General features: G+C 41.4%; 1 protein-coding gene across 2 annotated transcripts in view; it reads left to right on the top strand.

Moving 5' to 3' along the window:
- The window catches only part of LOC137642788 (guanine nucleotide-binding protein subunit beta-like protein 1), an 18973-nt gene extending 259 nt beyond the window's left edge, over positions 1-18714 (top strand). Inside the window, exons 2-3 of one of the 2 annotated variants that reach the window (XM_068375640.1) lie at positions 9594-9763; positions 17220-18714. In XM_068375640.1, the coding sequence (XP_068231741.1) occupies positions 9605-9763; positions 17220-18041 (981 nt within the window). In that variant the 5' untranslated portion in view covers positions 9594-9604 and the 3' untranslated portion in view covers positions 18042-18714. The remainder of the gene's footprint in view (positions 1-9593; positions 9764-17219) is intronic. The other variant, XM_068375641.1, reaches the window with a different exon arrangement.

The following is an 18714-nucleotide window of genomic DNA, read 5'->3' as shown; positions in this document are numbered from 1 at the left end:
ATTTTTTTTAACCTTTCTGAGTTCTGTAGCCATTTACACTACCAGTATAAGGTGGTTAGTACCATTATGACTTTTTTGTTTTTAGTGTATGTCATACCCATTGCCTATGTGAGTTATGGCAACATATATAAAGGGGATTTAAATCCAATAACAGATGCTATTCATAAATTCATTATAGAAAATATGTCAAGAATTTCAGTTTGTTTCATCATACACTCATTATTTTACCATAGCCTTTTGTGAAACTAGTGGGATTCACAGATCTACTTTATAAATAAAAGGGGTCACTCACCTGGCATCTTAACCGCAAAGCTTCCTTACTTTCAGTCTGGTCAATTCCCTGTGTCCGTTTTGTTGACGTCTTTCAGTTGTGCTTGCAGAAGTATTTTGATTTCTGTAGTAATGTTTCACCTTTAAATATCAATCAATTAAAAAAAATGGATTTATTTAATTAAATGTTCTACAGTATACTGAATACTTGTAGTTTGACAGCTCTGCAAGCTTTTCATTCAACTTTGCTTATATATTTTGGTTAGTAGGGAACTATGATTCACTGTTACTATGAATAAGCTTATATTCATTCTGGTGTTGTGTATAAAATTATACATTTAGAGACACTTAAATCAGGCTTATGTTGTTTCAGTTTTGCTTTCACTTTTACAAGGATGTCTTTTTAAATATTTAACTTAGCCGGTGAATATATAATAGCTGCAACTCTGCGGCTCGACAGAAAACACACTCAAAAACTCGCGAGCGATCGCTATGAAGGTTGCGGGTGTGCCCACCAGCGCCACTATCGGCCAGATACCACTCTTGCATGTAAACAAACCCTTCAATTCTTCTCTGTCGACGTTGACGACAAGACGTATCAATACTCGCTGTAGAACCTGGAGTTTTCTCAACATATTTGGTGAAGTACTTCATTTTGGTTTGAGCTTTCGCAGTGCAGGTGTTTTATCTTCATCTTAAATCTTGAACTCGTTTTTGGATAGATTTAATTTTTGATGACAAGAGAGAGAGTATGGACTTTCTTTGACTTTTAAATGGCCGACCCTTCCCTTAGACGGAAGTGTGTTTTAGGCTTTTAGCAATTATCTTATCACGTTATAAATTAATTATAGATTTTCCTCTATATATTTTATATCTCAACCGCCTTTATTAGGCCTCTTCGATTAGCTTTCCATTTATAATAAACATCAAAATAAATTTTAATGATTTGTTTATATGCGACCTTTCCTGAGAGTAGGCGGTCCTAACTTGGAAACCGAAGTTAAACAACGTTGAGCCCTTTTCAATCGTAAATAACTTTTACAGAGCTAATGATTTAAAACTTATTAAATGAAATATTTTTAGTAAATATTTTATGATAGTTTTTTTTTTTGAATAGTCTTCGTACTGTTTCAAAGATGAACTAACGTTTAGTTTATTTATGCTACGCAGTTTGCGCTCTATCGTTACGATAGAGAGAGAGAGTATCACGGTTTCACTTTGCAGAAAGAGCAACTCGATTCTGACGTTTTGTTCTTTTTTCTTTCAAAGCTTAAATGTTTTAAAGACTATTTTAAAGGAACTTTTAATTGAAAAACCTTTCGGTTTTTTCCTTTGGTCAAATAACCTGTTTATTGACGAAAGGTAAGTGGGCTCTTCTCTTCGGTGCGAAATCAAGAGAGAGAGAGAGAGAGAGAGAGAGGAGAGAGAACGTTCCGATCTTTATCTCGTCCCAAGCAAGTAACGTTGTTCTCGAGTTACTCTCGTCCCTAGTCTCTGTACGGGGAGAAAGGATAAAACGTTTTTAGTTTTTATTCTCGTCCCAAGGCACTGTACGGTGAGAGATTGAAAACGTAGTTTTGAATGAACTAGTGTTTAGTCTCTTCCCCAGCCACTGATTTTTTTATCTTAAAATATGTTTTCTGTTTTTTGCTGGTATTAATGTGCTTACATTATACGACTGATTTCGCAATTACAACCTTTTGATGAGGGTAGAATTGCGTGCTTCAGGTAGAAATCAGTTTTATTCATACCTAATGTGAATTGTTTAAAAATTCGATTTCAGTGAAATAAGTGCAAAACAGAAAATCGTAGTGATAAAGTGATATTGCGCAAAGTGTTATCAGTGTTGCGACCGAGGGTTCGTCTGTTCGTGCCTGTCGTTCGCCTAGTCCGGGACCTCTTGCAAGCTCCCAAGCCCAGGGGAGAAGTAATGTCGTACGACTTATGGGTTCGAGAGGCCTTGATCAGCGAACAGACGTTCCCTCTATGGTATCGGGTGTACCTTACCAAGATCACCCCTACCATAAGGCGAGAGAGACGTTTTTCTCCTCGTCATTCGAAGGCTTTTCGCATAAGAAACCGTGGAACAAGGTTTCGAGGCCCTTTAAGCGAAAGTCAGTCCTTTCAGGACAGGTCCAGCGTCCTGGTTTTAACTATTAGGACAGCTCTGACCCTATGCAGTCATCGGAAGACTGCTCGCCGCCTAAACAAAAGCGTAACACAGACTCCGAGAGAGTTTTTGTAGGCAAGGTTTTGCAGTCACAGACGTTACCCTCGTCTCTTACCGCAACCATTCCCGTTGATCCTAAATGGGTTGTACGGCAAGACATGCAGAATAAGCTTGCCTCCCTTATGGAAGACTATTCTGCCGATAAGTCCGTTGAGCCTAGCCGTTTATCTCATCGAGATCCTGGCCTTCAGCCACCCTAACGTTCCTTTGTGCGTCCTGTTGACGTTGGCGTAGCCGAGTCACGTCAGTCAGGTTGTTTAGAACCACACTCGATGCGGTCTCGTGTGGATTTTCAGCCACATTTGGACGTTAGGCCACTTGCTGATGCTCCTGTTGACGTTCAGGACGTTCGCCAACAATCGGAGTTGACTTGTTTTGACGCTGAGCGTCAACCTCCGCATTCTAGAGTTGTTTTGACTGCTCAGTCTAGGCGGTCAAAGCAGTCTCGAGTGGACGCTGTGCGTCCTCACGCACCTGTTGTTGTTGACAGTTCACAGACTGTCAAGCAGTTACATGACGTTGCGTCCTGGTCCGCTACTAATGCACCAGTGCGTGTGGACTCTGCTTGTAAAGCATTGCCACCACGGTAGGTCTCTCCCTTGCTTGAGACTCGGCTATTGTCGGACAAGGTTCCTTAAGATGAGGAAGTTGCTGTTCCCCCTCCTACTGATATTCCCTTGAGGACTCTGTCATACGGAGAGGAGCCTAAAGCTGCTTAGCCCTCTATGGACTTTAAATAAATCATGCTGATTTTTAAGGATCTTTGTCCGGATCTTTTTGTAACTGCTGCTCCTCGTTCGCCTAAACGTCAGAGCTTACACTAGGCCTAGCTACTTCGAAGCCATTGTTTTATAAGCTAGTGCTCTCTCGCTCTTCTAAGAGAGCTTTACGTTTGCTAGGCGACTGGTTTATCACCAGGAGGAGTTTGGGGGAGACAGCCTTTGCTTTCCCTTCTTTTAAGCTGGCTTATAGAGCGAGAGTCTGATATGACACGAGAGAAGTTCTCGATTTGGGAGTTCCTGCCTCTGCCCAGATAGACTTCTCAAACCTCATAGACTCTCCCTGGCGCCTGGCCATGAGACGCTCCAAGATTTTACAGGTCGACTTCAGAGCTATTTTCGAGCCTTTGAAGTTTTGCTGTACAATTATGTCATGCATAAACAAGGCTTTCAGGGATGGCTCCAATGATCTGACAGCCACGTTCTCTGCAGGAACAAGTCCCTCAGGGATGGCTCCAATGATTTGGCAGCCATGTTCACTGCAGGAGTACGTAAGAGGCAAGTGCGCTCAATGTGTTCATTGTCAAGACAAACTTCACGATGAAGTCTACCAGGCTGTCTTGACAGCATTTATGGAAGGCGACTGGATGGTCTCTCTCGACCTTCAGGAGGCATACTTCCACATTCCTATACACCCGGATTCCCAACCGTTTCTGAGGTTTGTTTACAGGAATGTGGGGTACCAGTTTCGAGCCCTGTGCTTTGGCCTCAGTCCTGCGCCTCGTGTTTACGAGGCTCATGAGGAATGTGGCAAAATCCCTCCATCTATCGGGGATCCGAGCCTCCCTGTACTTGGACGACTGGCTTCTCAGAGCATCGTCCAGTCTTCGCTGTCTGCAGGATCTACATTGGACGTTGAGTCTGGCCAGGGAGTTGGGACTTTTGGTCAACCTAAAAGTCCCAACTGATCCCATCCCAGATTATTCTATATTTGGGGATGGAGATTCGCAGTCAAGCCCTGCTCGAAGTCCAACTAATGCCGAAACGAAACGTTTATTCAGTCAGGAGTTGGAACAGTCTCGTAGGGACTCTCTCATCCCTGGAGCAGTTTGTCTCACTAGGGAGACTACACCTTCTGCCTCTCCGGTTCCATCTAGCCTCTCACTGGAACTAGGACAAGACATTAGAGAAGGTATCATTCCCAGTCTCCGAACCAGTAAAGGCATGCCTGAAATGGTGGGACAGCAATATCAGTCTGAGAGAGGGACTATCCCTAGCAGTCAAGAACCCAAACCACGTGTTGTCCTCAGACGCGTCGGATTTGGGTTGGGGTGCGACCCTGGACGGTCGGGAATGCTCGGGTCTGTGGACCTCAAGTCAGAAGAGCATGCACATCAACGGCAAGGAGCTATTAGCAGTCCACTTGGCCTTGATGATATTAGAAAGCTTCTTCGAAACTAAGTGGTAGAGGTCAACTCAGACAACACCACAACTTTGGCGTACATCTCCAAGCAAGGAGGCACACACTCCTTCACGCTGCTTGAGATCGCAAGGGACCTTCTCTTATGGTCAAGAATTCGAGGCATCTCCCTGTTGACGAGATTCATCCAGGGGAACTTGAACGTCTTGGCAGACTGTCTCAGTCGGAGGGGTCAGGTGATACCCACGGAATGGACCCTCCACAAGGACGTGGGCAAGAGTCTTTGGGCTACTTGGGGTCAACCCACCATAGACCTCTTTGCCTCCTCGTTGACCAAAAGGTTACCAATCTATTGCTCTCCAGTCCTAGATACAGAAGCAATCTACATAGACGCGTTTCTACTGGATTGGTCTTTTCTGGACTTATATGCATTCCCACCATTCAAGATAGTCAACAAGGTACTGCAGAAGTTCGCCTCTCACGAAGGGACAAGGTTTACGTTGGTTGCTACCCTCTGGCCCGCGAGAGAGTGGTGCACCGAGGTACTTCAATGGCTGGTAGACTTTCCAAGAAGTCTTCCTCTAACGGTAGATCTGTTACGTCAGCCCCACGTAAAGAATGTCCATCAAAGCCTCCCCGCTCTTCGTCTGACTTCCTTCAGACTATCGAAAGACTCTCAAGAGCTAGAGGCTTTTCGAAGGAGGCAGCCAGTGCGATTGCAAGAGCTAGGAGAGCTTCTACCATTAGAGTATACCAGTCGAAGTGGGAAGTCTTTCGAGACTGGTGCAAGTCAGCATCTGTGTCCTCGTCCAGTACCTCTGTAGCCCAAATCGCAGATTTTCTTTTACATCTGAGAAAGGTTCGCTCCCTTTCAGCTCCCACGATTAAGGGCTACAGGAGCATGTTGGCTTCGGTCTTTCGACATAGAGGCTTAGATCTTTCCAACAATAAAGATCTCCAAGATCTCCTTAAGTCTTTCGAGACCTCTAAGGAACGTCGTTTGGCAACTCCTGGATGGAACTTAGACGTGGTCCTAAGGTTCCTCATGTCAGACAGGTTTGAGCCATTACATTCAGCCTCCCTGAAGGATCTCACCCTCAAGACACTTTTCCTAGTGTGCTTGGCTTCGGCTAAAAGGGTCAGTGAACTTCATGCCTTCAGTAAGAACATCGGCTTTTCTACAGAAAAAAGCCACTTGTTCACTTCAACTTGGTTTCCTGGCCAAAAATGAACTGCCTTCTCGTCCTTGGCCTAAATCTTTTGATATTCCTTGCTTATCAGAGATCATAGGCAACGAACTGGAAAGAGTATTATGTCCTGTTAGAGCTCTTAAGTTCGATTTAGTTCGTACTAAGTCATTACGAGGTATATCTGAGGCATCATGGTGCTCAGTTAAGAAACCTTCATTGCCTGTGTCAAAGAATGCTTTGTCATATTTTATCAGATTTTTTTAATACGAGAAGCTCATTCTCACTTGAATGAGAAAGACCGATGTTTGCTTAAAGTTAAGATGCACGAAGTTAGAGATATAGCAACCTCCGTGGCCTTCAAGCAAAATAAATCTCTGCAAAGTATTATGGACGCGACTTTTTGGAGAAGCAAGTCAGTGTTCGCGTCATTTTACTTAAAAGATGTCCAGACTCTTTACGAGGACTGCTACACACTGGGTCCATTCGTTGCAGCGAGTGCAGTAGTGGGTGAGGGTTCTACCACTACATTACCCTAATTCCAATATCCTTTTTAATCTGTCTCTTGAAATGTTTTTAATATTGTTTTTTTGGGTTGTACGGAAGGCTAAGAAGCCTTTCGCATCCTGATTGATTTGGCGGGTGGTCAAAGTCATTTCTTGAGAGCGCCCAGATTAAGGGTTTGATGAGGTCCTGTTGTATGGGTTGCAGCCCTTAATACTTCAGCTCCTTGGAGTCTTTCAGCATCCTAAGAGGATCGCTGGGCTTCGTGAGGAAGACAGACTTATAAGGCAGAGTAATCGTCTAAGTCAACTTCCTTACCAGGTACCTATATATTTTGGTTTTGTTATATTGATAACTGTCAAAAACTCTTAGCTTATACGCTGTAAACTTAATTAACTCTGGTCTCTACCCACCGCCTTGGGTGTGAATCAGCTATTATATATTCACCGGCTAAGTTAAATATTTAAAAATGATATTTTAATTATAAAATAAATTTTTGAATATACTTACCCGGTGAATATATAAATTAAAGGCCCTCCCTTCCTCCCCAGTAGAGACGCAGCGGGACGAGAAGAATTGAAGGGTTTGTTTACATGCAAGAGTGGTATCTGGCCGATAGTGGCGCTGGTGGGCACACCCGCAACCTTCATAGCGATCGCTCGCGAGTTTTTGAGTGTGTTTTCTGTCGAGCCGCAGAGTTGCAGCTATTATATATTCACCGGGTAAGTATATTCAAAAATTTATTTTATAATTAAAATATCATTTTTTTTTTTTTTTTAACTTATTCACAATTACAGAATGCTTGGTACTGACATGTCAATGTAATACTGTAACTCCTTGTTCTTGTTAGTTTGAATTTTTGCATTGCTTGTGAATCTGAAGTGTTTCTTTCTTCATAGAAATTAACCTTTCTGAAAAGGCAAGGTTATTGTTGCCATTCTTATATTTTTAGAATTAAAGGTAGCATTGTTATTATAATCTCATCCCCGTCTGACAATATTTTGTATTATCAGTTATTTTGGTAATATTGATAATTAGAATAATGCAACCATGTAAATTTGTTGGCATCACAAGAGCACATAGTGATTTAGCTTTATGGCTGATGTTAAACAAATTTTATCCCTTGAAGTGCAGTGATGTACAGGCCATACGTGTACAGTAGTTAGATTTCTTTAGGACTCTGTCTATTTCATTAAAAGCTTTGTTGAGGTCTTATCTTCTAAGGAAAGCACCTCTGAGTACTTGTTTAAATAATTTGAGGTAAATACGTTGAAGAGCTATCTATTTTCTACATTCCATAAGCAGTTAAAACTGACATTAAAGTGTTTTGGACAATTTACTAAAGGATTTAGCCCCTTTGGGCTCTGATGTTCATAGCCCTTGTCCTCCTTGTTTTAAGGAGTCCCCTTGGCTAGATGGCTTAGCTGTGTTTTATGCTTATATCTAGGCTTGTGTAGTGCTTATCTCTTTGTTGAAATAAATGCTCCTTCAGCAACTCAAGCCTCTTATGAGAGTACCATGGTCACTTGAAGAGGAACTTTCCTTAAGCATTGTGTTAGATTTGTGGTATTTTGAACTTAAAATCACAATTTAATTTCCCTATTTTCACCTTACAATATATATAATGTACCTTGTCCTTTCCATATATTTTTTTATAGTTTGTCAACCACGTTGCGGTTATGAATATTTTCTCTTAATTTTTCTGCTTTGTTAAGGTTCTGATTTTGTCCCTACAATCTATTCTTTTTCCTCGCCACCTGCCTCTTCTATTATCTTCCTCGACTCCTCAATCATTTTGAAGACTCATCTTTTTAGTTGTTCTTTGTGTAATTTATTAATTTCACAGATTTTTATCTCAACAGTATATACCTTCCCTGATAAAACACTTCATACTGTACTCCTGCTACTTTATGTATGCTTTTTTTCCATCAGTTTCCATAGACCAACTTTTAATGTTATGTTTGCTGCCACTGTTTATTGATAGTTCTCCATTTCTTAATTCACATAGGTTCCTTTTTATCTGACTCATGTCTCATCATCTTTGTATCCCTCTCTCTATCAAATCAGGTCACAGCCATTGCTGTTGTGTTGAGCAAGCCTTATTAAGTAAAAAAGTGCTACCGGGTATCTTTTTCTTTGTGTTGTAACACCATCAGTCTTTGTTTGAGCCTTTCTCTTGGTTTCTTTGAAATTGCATTTGATAAATAATTTAATCCTTGACTTTATTCTCCATCCTGATTTTTTCTTGCAAGCTATCTCCAAAACCAACTCTCTCCATTCTATGTGGCCATTTAGGTCTCATCCGGCCATTATCCCTCTGTTGGTGGCATTTGTTATTTTATCAAGTTGTCTTTTCCATAGATTTCTGATTTTGGCTATTGCTGATCTTTGTGAGTAAACCTAGAGCACACATATTACCCTCATCATGATCTTAATTTTCATTTAAATTTCTCTCTTATAGGATTATTTTTGCATCCCACCATTTGTTGAAATTTTTGTAGGTACTGAGAGCCACTTCATCTTAGGGAGTTTTTAAAGTAAATTTTTTAATAGTCTTTTGCTCATACTGAGAAATATAGCATACCCTAATTTGCTATAGACGTAAACCTCAGTTGACTGGTAATGGGCTAATTTCAAGTTATGTAATCCAAAGCCTTAAGGTGATGCTGTAATAGAAAAATGTGTAGTATGTTAAGTTTTATGTGTTTGGAAAGGAAAGGGATGTTTGTGTGATTAAAAGAGAGGAAAATAAGAAGGGACAGAGGTAAAGTAGAAAGTTGAGCATTGGTGAAACAAAAGCATTAGCTTCTATTTTCAATTTTATTTGTTTAGATTTGGTTTTCTATAAATGTTGAGTCCATGTGTTTAAGGAATTCAATTTAGTTCGGATGACTGATTAGATGAAATTTTGGTATTTTAACCCTTTTACTCCCAAGCTATTTGGAACTTTCCAACCCTTAACCCCCAGGGGTTTTCTTTTTCAAGCACATTTTGCAATATATTTTTTTTTAAATTGCTCTAACAGCCTTAATTTTCGTCATAAAGAGGTCAGGTTGGTCTCATTATTTGGAAAATGTCTGAAGTTTCTCATAAAGTTATAAAAAATATGCAAAAAAATTTAAATAGTAGTTTTTTGCAAGGACGTACCGGTATATCCATGGGGGTAAAGGGATGAGTTTTGTGAAACGTACCAATACGTCCATTGGTGGTAAAAGGGTTAAGGCCTTTAAATTCTTTAAAATGTTTTTTTTTTTTTTTCTCAGCTAGACTCAAGATGAATAGTTGCAAGGAGGCACCTGATCCAATATTTGTCTTTCGTGGTGCTAAATCTCCTGTTATGTCTGTTACATTTCTTAAAAGTCCAGAAGATGGCCTTATTCATTACCTTGCAGCAGGGACTCAAGAGGGTCAAGTTCTGGTGTGGGACCTTAAGGTGAGTGTCGTAGAGATTTATGTTAGAGTGAGTTGTTTCTACTTAGATGTCTTCTATCTGATGAATTTTTTCCCATTTAACTTATAATTTTAGGACAAATTTAAAGATACTGTACCATACCATATTTAACTATTTTGCATAAATTGGTTAATCTTTTGTTGTTAGTACAGAATAATTTTTGTGTACACAATATAATCACTTTCTTCCATCTATACATAAATGGTTGATTAAAGAAACATAATGAGTGAATTGGTGGTTGAAAAATTGATTTTATCTTCTTCTCAAAAGGGGACCACTTGTTCAACACCTAATTATTTCTATAAACCTCCTCTGATGTACATATTGCGTTTTCTCCAGAAGTTCGGTTATTCGACGTTAACCCCTAAATTGAAAAATTTCCCATATTTTTCCTTTCAACAGACACATGCCGCTAGTAAAGTAATGAAACACACCAGCGGTTAATGGTAATAAGTGCAACGCCAAAGGTTCTTTGTTGTTCAGTTCTTCAGTTGACTTAGCAATATTAAACATTTTAAATTCACATTTATTGTCTCACAAGCATAAGGGTACAAACTGAAACGATCCCCCAAGGACTAAGGCAGCTCGCACTCTGGCATCACGTCATCACTCCCCGCTTGAAAAGCGAAAATACCGTTGATTGGACATATCTTCTCAGAGTGATCTCCAGGGGAAGTTTCCCTTTGCAAGAAGAGCAAGCTCAATCGAAAGTCACTGTGTAATGAGAGAACACCAAAGCCTTCATCTTCTGGTGATCAGAATTCAAAGGTAGCTACATCGCCTCGTTTCCTCGGATCGCCTAAATTCCAAGCGTAAGCCCGGAGGTAAAGCTTACCCATCGGCTTAAGACCGGTCTCAGGCACGGAGGAGATTCTTCCAGGTGGGACTATCTCTTAAGTATGCATGAAGAGAAAAGTGGTATCTAAGGCTAATTCATGACACTCTTTAGAGTGAAGGGAATCTTTATCTCAAGGAGTAAGTTCACTCAAAGGTCAGATACTCTGAGCTATCTGATTGCTCTTCGTCTTGGTCCTCCTTTTGCCCTTCAAAGATCAGGATACCTAGCATCCACTCGACGTTAAAGGGCAAGAGAGAGAAGGCAGCAAGGCTGCTGAGACTTCTTGAAAGTCCACGATCCCTCCCTCCTGTTTGGAGTACAACCCAGAATCAGCCCTTAGCCCAGAGAGGTCACCCTCACTCCGATCGAACTCTCCCCTAAAGGAAGAGGAGAGGTATCTCAGGCTAGGAAAGGTTCCCTTCCTCCTGACATGGGTCCCCTACTGGTGGAGATGGAAAATCCAGTCAGAATCAATCAAAGTTTTATCCCACAGGGAATTGAACCAACATGGAGAGGCATCTATATAATCTATCAAAGGCAGGATGAGTGATTGGTCGATGCTTTGGTGCCCCTCAAGGCTTCAGTCTCGCTCTTGAGCTTCTCTGGTCTGTGCTTGCGCGAGATGCACTTCTCAGTTAACTTGCAGGTTACTGGATCCAAGATCTCTCTGCGATTGAGCTAGTCTATACATGTAGCTCCTGCCTCCAGTCCTCTCTCAACAACCAAGGTTCTACATACTGGAGAAGGGTATTCCTTTACCTCTTCTGATTGATCCAACACAATGATATCACTGACCACAGGCACGATTGCAGATAGACAGAAGTACGAGGGCATTTCTTTCTCGGCCTCGGAGTCTACAGTTATGTAATCAACAGCAATGTCTAGCCTGTAAGCTACTAGTTAGATCAACCACTGGTCCAGAGCTTTGGCATACTTTGATTCATCTCGGCAAACTGAAGTTTACTGCCCTCGTGTTGCCAGGAGCAAAGGCGGAGACATTCTTGGCCTGTCAGTCAGCCAAACAGTGAGCAAACTGGGTTCTTAAGAGGATGGATGCATTAGCTTCATGCTTCTCCACCAGTCATGTAGGACAGGTATCGGCTCTCTCCTTCAAGAACACACCAATTCCAGACATTTTGACAATTATTTGTGGAAGAGATTGAGAAAACTGTTAACAAGTGGAGAAAGGAGAATCATGACTTCCTTATCCACAGAACAATGATCTTTAAAGGCCGTAGCTCTTTTAGATCAATTGCTCCATGAACTACTATTTCTCAACCCAGTAAGACAGTAAAAAAGACAATGGCAAAGCTAAGATCATGATCTACAGATCCAAAATCTAATACTTCCTGGGTAACATGCTTTATCCTACAGGGAGCCGAGTACCATCTCAAAGTCATGTGCTTTGGACTGTCTACAGCTCCCGAAGTGTTCACACAAGTGTTCAATCTAGTCTCAGTTTGGGCCTATTCGAACGGAATTCGCATTCTCCTATGCATCGACGATTGGTTGATCATATTGTCCTCGAGGAGACAGTTGCTCCGGGATCTGGACAAAGTTCTTGCCTTTTTTCATGATCTGGAGACTGTAATCAATCGGCATAAATCAAGTTTTATGCTCAATAGACGGATGGAGTATCTGGGGAATGTTATTAGTTATGGTGGCCACTTAAGGTGGTGCAACCATTCATAATCACTCAACAGCAACCAGCAAGGCAATGGCAATGTCTTCTGGGACACCCTTTGTTGTTGGAGAAGCTCGTACCTCTCGGGCGTCTCCACCAGAGATCGCTTCAATGGTGTCTGAAGCAATACTGGTCAGCAGCCTCCGATCCTCCTCACCTTCAGGTTCCTGTAGAACAAGAAGGGGGGGATGATTTTCATTGTAGCTGTGTGATGAAAACCTCACTAGGGGAGTTGCCAGTCACCTTCCTACCTCCAAAAATGCTGCTGTTCATAGACATGTCAGAGGAGGTGATGTGGCGCACACCTGAGGAACAAGAATGCCTTAGGACTGAAGTCCTAAGACAAAAAGATCTTGCATATCAACCTGCTAGAAATGAGAGCTTCTCTGCTAGCCCTGCAGTTTTTCCAACAGAGTTTGATAGGACACTCAGAAGGGAAGGACAGTGTCTTAATCCCACTGTGAATTGGCAAAGCAGGTACACAATTAGGCGTGCAACAGCATACTAGAGTGGTGAGCAAGGTACATTTCAGGCAAGAGGAATGTCTTATTAGACTTTCTTAGCTGTCAGGGGCAGGGCATAGGAACAGAGTGGTCCCAGCTTCCCTGCGTGGTAGAAAGGCTTTTTGCCCGTTGGGTTTTCCCAACAATGGACTTGTTTGTGACTCGCCTGAACAAGAAGCTGCCATGATTTTATTCACTAGTCCTAGACCTGTCTGATGTATTAGAAGACGCATTCCAACATCCCTTGGACAACCGAGACGCTTATACTTTTCTACCGTTTTGCTTGATACGTCAAATATGCAACAAGCTGCTGGCGATTTTGAATACCAAGCTAACCTTGGTGGCTCCTATGTGGCCAATAGCCGAATGGTTTCCAGACATGTTGATCCTCCTGGTCGAGGTACTAGTGCAACCACCCCAATGGCTTAACCTCTGTCAGCTGCATATGCAGAGGTTCCACAACTCAATGACCTACCTGTTACTTCACAGGTGAAGACTATCCAGCATCTCCTCCGAGTGATAGGCTTTGCACGAGGCACTGCACAGTTGTCGGAATATCCGTAGATCCTCAGCAGCCATTTCAGGGAAAGTGGGCATCTTCTGTAATTGGTGTTGTAACCGGGGTACTTCTCTGATTGAAGCCTCTCTGCAACTAATCGCCATTTGTTCATCTACCTCACCGAGAAAAGCTTCTCTGTCTCCATGGTAAAAGGTTACTTTTCAGCCTTGAGCCAAGTCTTCAGACTGAAAAGCCTGGACCTTTCACCTTTGTTGGAACTGTCCATACTGAGGAGGAGCTTCGCGCAGTCCTGTCCTCCAAAAGAACTCGGACCTCCAGCCTGGGATGTTACAAAGAATTCTTAGCTCTCTTAAATACAGTACTCACCATACGAGCTGTTAAGAAAATCATAATACTTACGTCTGACACTCAAAACCGTGTTCTTACTGGCTCTAACTGTAACAAAAAGGGTAGGGGAACTTAATGGCATTTTGCATGCCATTAGTCATTCCAAAGAATGGAAGAATACCAATGACCTTTGTTCTGGAGCTCGTAGCTAAGACAGAAGACCCAACAATCTATGAACCAAGATTCGAATACTGTACCTCTCTGTCTCTCTCTTCTAGATGCGACTAGCAATTGGCAGGACTTCCTGCTCTGTCCTGTGAGAGCACTACGACGTTACCTCAATAGAAATCGGCGCTTCAGACCAGAGTACAAAAGGTTGTTCCTTAGCACTGGTAGGTTGGTAAAGCTGATTTATAAGAATAGAATCTACTTCTGGCTTAGTGAAACCATCAAACACTCACACACCCTACGCTTGAGGGAACTGCGAGGGGCCCTTCAAAGGTGCGAGCCAATGAAGTCAAAGGAATCTGATCCACCCTCGCCTTCTAGAAGCGTGTCCGTGGCGCAATGCTGAGGGTAGGAGTCTGGAGTCACCCGACAACCTTCACTGACTAATAGCTGCGGGAGTATACCCTCAAGTCGTTGGATACATTATGTTTTGGACCTGTGGTAGATGCTCAACAAGCTGTGTAGCGAGCATAACTTCTTCATGGGACAAGAAGCGTCTCGTCTTTGATTGCGATTGTGACGTAACTCTAAGTATGAGAGGTTAGAATGTCTGACCCATTTTCCTTTCTTCTTCTCCTCCCATGGGGTTTAAGGAGTTGTGCCGTTATGGAGCTGGATTGGGAAATCGATGCAGGTAAGCTACTCAGTAGAGTACCTTTTCTTTACATTGGTTTGTACTGTATTGAAGTATCTTTCCTGGCCTCCTTTACGAGGGAAGGATTTAGAAAATGAAAGCATTCCCATTGATTATATAATGGCATCACATTCAGACACTAAATCCTAAAGGAATTAGATTCTCGTACGACCGTCCATTTGTCCCTAGTGGAGGCTTACAGTACTTGGGTAGTTAGGAGGTTGAACAGGAGTCATGACTTTCGCTCCCTTACAGGACCAAAGTAAATTGACATTTCCTGGGTCCGTAAAACCAGCCAGGTTGGGTCATATAGGGACTTCTCACCGCTTTAGGTTAAGTTTCATATAAAAGGTTGAAGGTTTGTATTACGTTTAGGAGCAAATCCCAAATTTTAAAATTATTTAGTACTTTTCATAACAATTCAGACCTGAGACTTTCAAGTTGCACTATCCACCTAAACCACCCTGCTAGTTCTTGGCCAAAGGTCAAAGTGAAGGCAAGGCTACGTGTTGGGCAGGCAGGGCTGCTTCCCTGCAGTCAACTGTGTTTACCTTGTTGAAAAGCTTAATGGACATTTCCAGCTTTGCTGAAGTCATACCCCTCACTATTAAAGGTCCCAGGTTTGTATGGTTTAGGTTAAATGCAAATTAAATAAAAAAAATTTGATTTATTTGGGCAAATTTTACGCTTATGCACTTGTGTTTAGTCTTGAACTGAATGCAGTGCCTTTGACCGAATGCTGCTACTTCATCCGAAGAAAACATCAGATGTATGATGAACGTGGGTGCGATGATCACTTCCCGCATACGCGAGGATGGTATGTATCAGGAGTAGCTCTTTGCACCAAGATTGTACCCCGCTCTGAGCAGTATGTGATACAGCTGTTCACGTGTGCTTCTGAGAGTTCCCAAGAGTTCACTGTCTCAGGACGACTCTAACAATCAGCGAGACGCCACATCGGTTAAACTCTGTCATCGGCAAGACAGAGCTTCACACAGCATGTATACACGCCGCTCGGTGCTACACTCTTATGTTTGCCCATTAAAAACTGAAGCAGTTATTGTTAGTAGTACCTCTGCTTGTGAGGAGTCAGACCTTCAAACTGTTATCCCTTCCTCTACAAAGTTTCAGACTGGCTGGTTAATATCAGGGAAGAAAGGATTCCTTGAAAAAGGTTGAGAGAATCATCGACCTTAGCTGTTTTCTATCTTCCTTCGTCGAGGAAACTTCTCAATCTTCGCAGTGAAAGGATACTGCTCAAGTTCTTGATCCACATTTTCAACTACTGTATGTCTTAGTTCCAGAGTTTGGGAGAATTGCCAAGATTCACGATTAGCTTCTATAGAGCTCAAGTTACATGGAACGTTTTGCAAGTTTGCAGATCTCTCGAGCAATCTTGGTTGAACCGGTGGGATGGACCGGCCTCATAGAATAATCAGAAGCTTTTCTGCAGGCAAGGAAACTAAAGGACTACCCTGGATTCGAGAGCGTGAAGTCGGACATATTGGGTCTACCCTATCTCTTCGGAAGAACCTGTCGGAAGACCAAGTGTTAAGCTTTCAGATCACTAGATACCTCTATTCTTGGCCCGGTGATAGTTGCTCAACAAATCGTGTAGCAAACCTAGTTCCTTAAGGAATAGGAAACTTCGTCTAAAAAAGCGATTGCGACAAAAGTCTTGAATGAGAGGTAATATTGAGTGGGCCTTCTGCTTTTCTTTCTTTCCCTTCCTAGGGATGTAGCAGTTGTTTCATTATTTGGTGGATTGGGTACTAGATGCAGGTAAACTACATAAGGTTTTGTTACGAGTACTTCGCCCACTGGCAGATGAGGGGGAGGGTGGCTAATTGTACTCAAAACCTATTTCTCATACATGACCATACATTCGTATAACATAAATTCCACACAGATATAAGTTCTTCCTTGATGGTCCACTAGTCGTTGGTAGCGAACTAGCCCAACATCGGCCTATCTTCATGCTAAGATCGTTGGGAGTCAACACTTTTGCTCCTGTCAAAAACCAGTATGGATATGACTTTCCCTCCCCTTAGAATAAGTTTCCTATTACTGTAAATATGAAAGATTTGATTCATTTAGAAACAAATCAAAATATTTTCTTTTAAGTATTTTTCCTAACTATACAAACCGGAGTCCTTTAAATTACATATCTCACATAACCCTGCAAATCCTAGGTTTAAGGTCAAAGTGGGAGCTCAGTTCCCTGTTGGGTGGGTGGGGCTACCTCCAACTAACTACTGGTGCACTTTGTTAAGTATTAACAGTTGTATCTAGGTTTTTATAGATAGGAAAAATACAAATTACTTTAAAAATACAATATATAATATATTCAAATTTGATCAATAATATATGAGGGATATTTTATGCATTGATAAAACATGAAATCTCAAGATTGACTGCAATATCTTATCAAAATTAAGCATCCTTTTGCCTCCTCTGCAATACCCTTGTAACCTACTGTACTTTACTTTCATTAATGCTTCTTTTAACTTTTATCTACATAGTGCAAGTGTATGGTGTTCCCTCAGTTACACATTGGTGCTGAATAACCTTCATTCATTTCTACAAGTCAGATTGTTAAATTAGAGCACCACAAGTATTATCAATTTTTCTTTTATTTACCAAGCAAAATGTAATTATGCAGTGTAAATGTGCGTGATATATTAACCTTTTCTATATTTTCCAGACGAAGTGCTTATTTCGAGATTGGATTGCTTATCCTGACTGTTCAGTTTTGTGGATATACTCAAGACAAGCTGGTGAAATATGGACACTTGGAAGACACAACTGTGTGAAATCATGGAATATTTCACAGCCAGTACCCGAGACTGTCAAGCAGTATTTGCTACATGATTATCTTGGGTTCAGTCATTGTGACATCTACAACGAAGATGATGCATTATTAGCTATCCCTGGTCCAAGTGAGAATAGTGTAACTGTATTTGACATTGAAAAAGACTCAAAGTTGTGCATCCTCACTGCTAGTATGTCCCCAAAAAAGGGGAATGTAATGCAAATAAAATGGACATGTGCATATGGAAAAGTATTAGTTATAATTATGTATGAAAGTGGTCACATATCTCTTTGGGATTACAAAACTACCAGTGTTGTTAGTGAAATCCAGTGCAGGGAGACTCCTATCTGCTTGTCAGTAAACACAACTTCTAGTGTCATACTGGTAGGTTCTACAGCAGAGAAACTGTTTACCTTTTTTATAAATGACAATTTACAAATAATTGCAGATAAAGAAGTTGAAATCACAAATCCAGGTACATCATGTTGTACAGCACGGCCTGATGATAAAATATTTGTTACTGGAGGGTGGGATTTTCGTGTCCGTGTATACTCGAGTAAGAAAATGAAGCCTCTTGCTGTCCTATTTTATCACAAGAAAACAGTAGAATGTCTGACCTATGCTTCGGATTATGTCAAGGAATTTGATAGTCGGTTTTTGTTAGCAGCAGGTTCCTCAGATAAGAGTATATCCTTATGGAAGTTGTTTGAGTAACAGCGAATATGAAGATCTGCTCAAATAATTGAATAATAGAATATAATTTTTATACCAAACAAATATTGAGGAGAGACATTTCAAATACCAAAATCAGAATATGAACATTATTAAATCATGTTGTTAATTGATCTTAGTATTATAATTTATATCATATAGAAATCAAATATGACAAATTTGTTAGTACAGTAATTTGTATTTTCCCTAACTAAACAAACCTGAAGTTCTTCATATAGAATATAGGAGAAGATTCAGTGCAAATTTGTGTATATGGCCTCACAAATGGGGAAGTAACTTGGATGGGTTACCAGCCCTAAGAGTGTTTTCCTCAGAGATTTGAGAGTTCATCTTTCTGATGGACCCAGACACTAATTTGGACCGAGGAAGCTCTGGTCATAGTTTCTTGGGCCTAGGGGCACAGTAGATTATGTATACCTAATGCCATGTCTCTCCACTCCATTAACTGTCCTGATGCAAGACAGGGCCTTTAGGAAGGTAGAGTCCAACTCACCTTGCTTGGTGACCGTAGCCTTAAGGCTGAACAGTCCGAATCAATCAAAATCTACATCTATCTCCCTTCTGAGCCTGGGTTAGGTTAAAGTCGGTAGTCAGTATCGGGCACCTAAGTAGGGTAACGAGGCCTAAGAGGAGATTTCCGAGGTGTAAGAGCTGA

This window comes from Palaemon carinicauda, chromosome 6 (genome assembly GCF_036898095.1).
Source record: "Palaemon carinicauda isolate YSFRI2023 chromosome 6, ASM3689809v2, whole genome shotgun sequence".
Taxonomy (NCBI): domain Eukaryota; kingdom Metazoa; phylum Arthropoda; class Malacostraca; order Decapoda; family Palaemonidae; genus Palaemon; species Palaemon carinicauda.
Note: the sequence above shows the minus strand (reverse complement) of the source record. Positions and strands in the feature narration are given on the sequence as shown.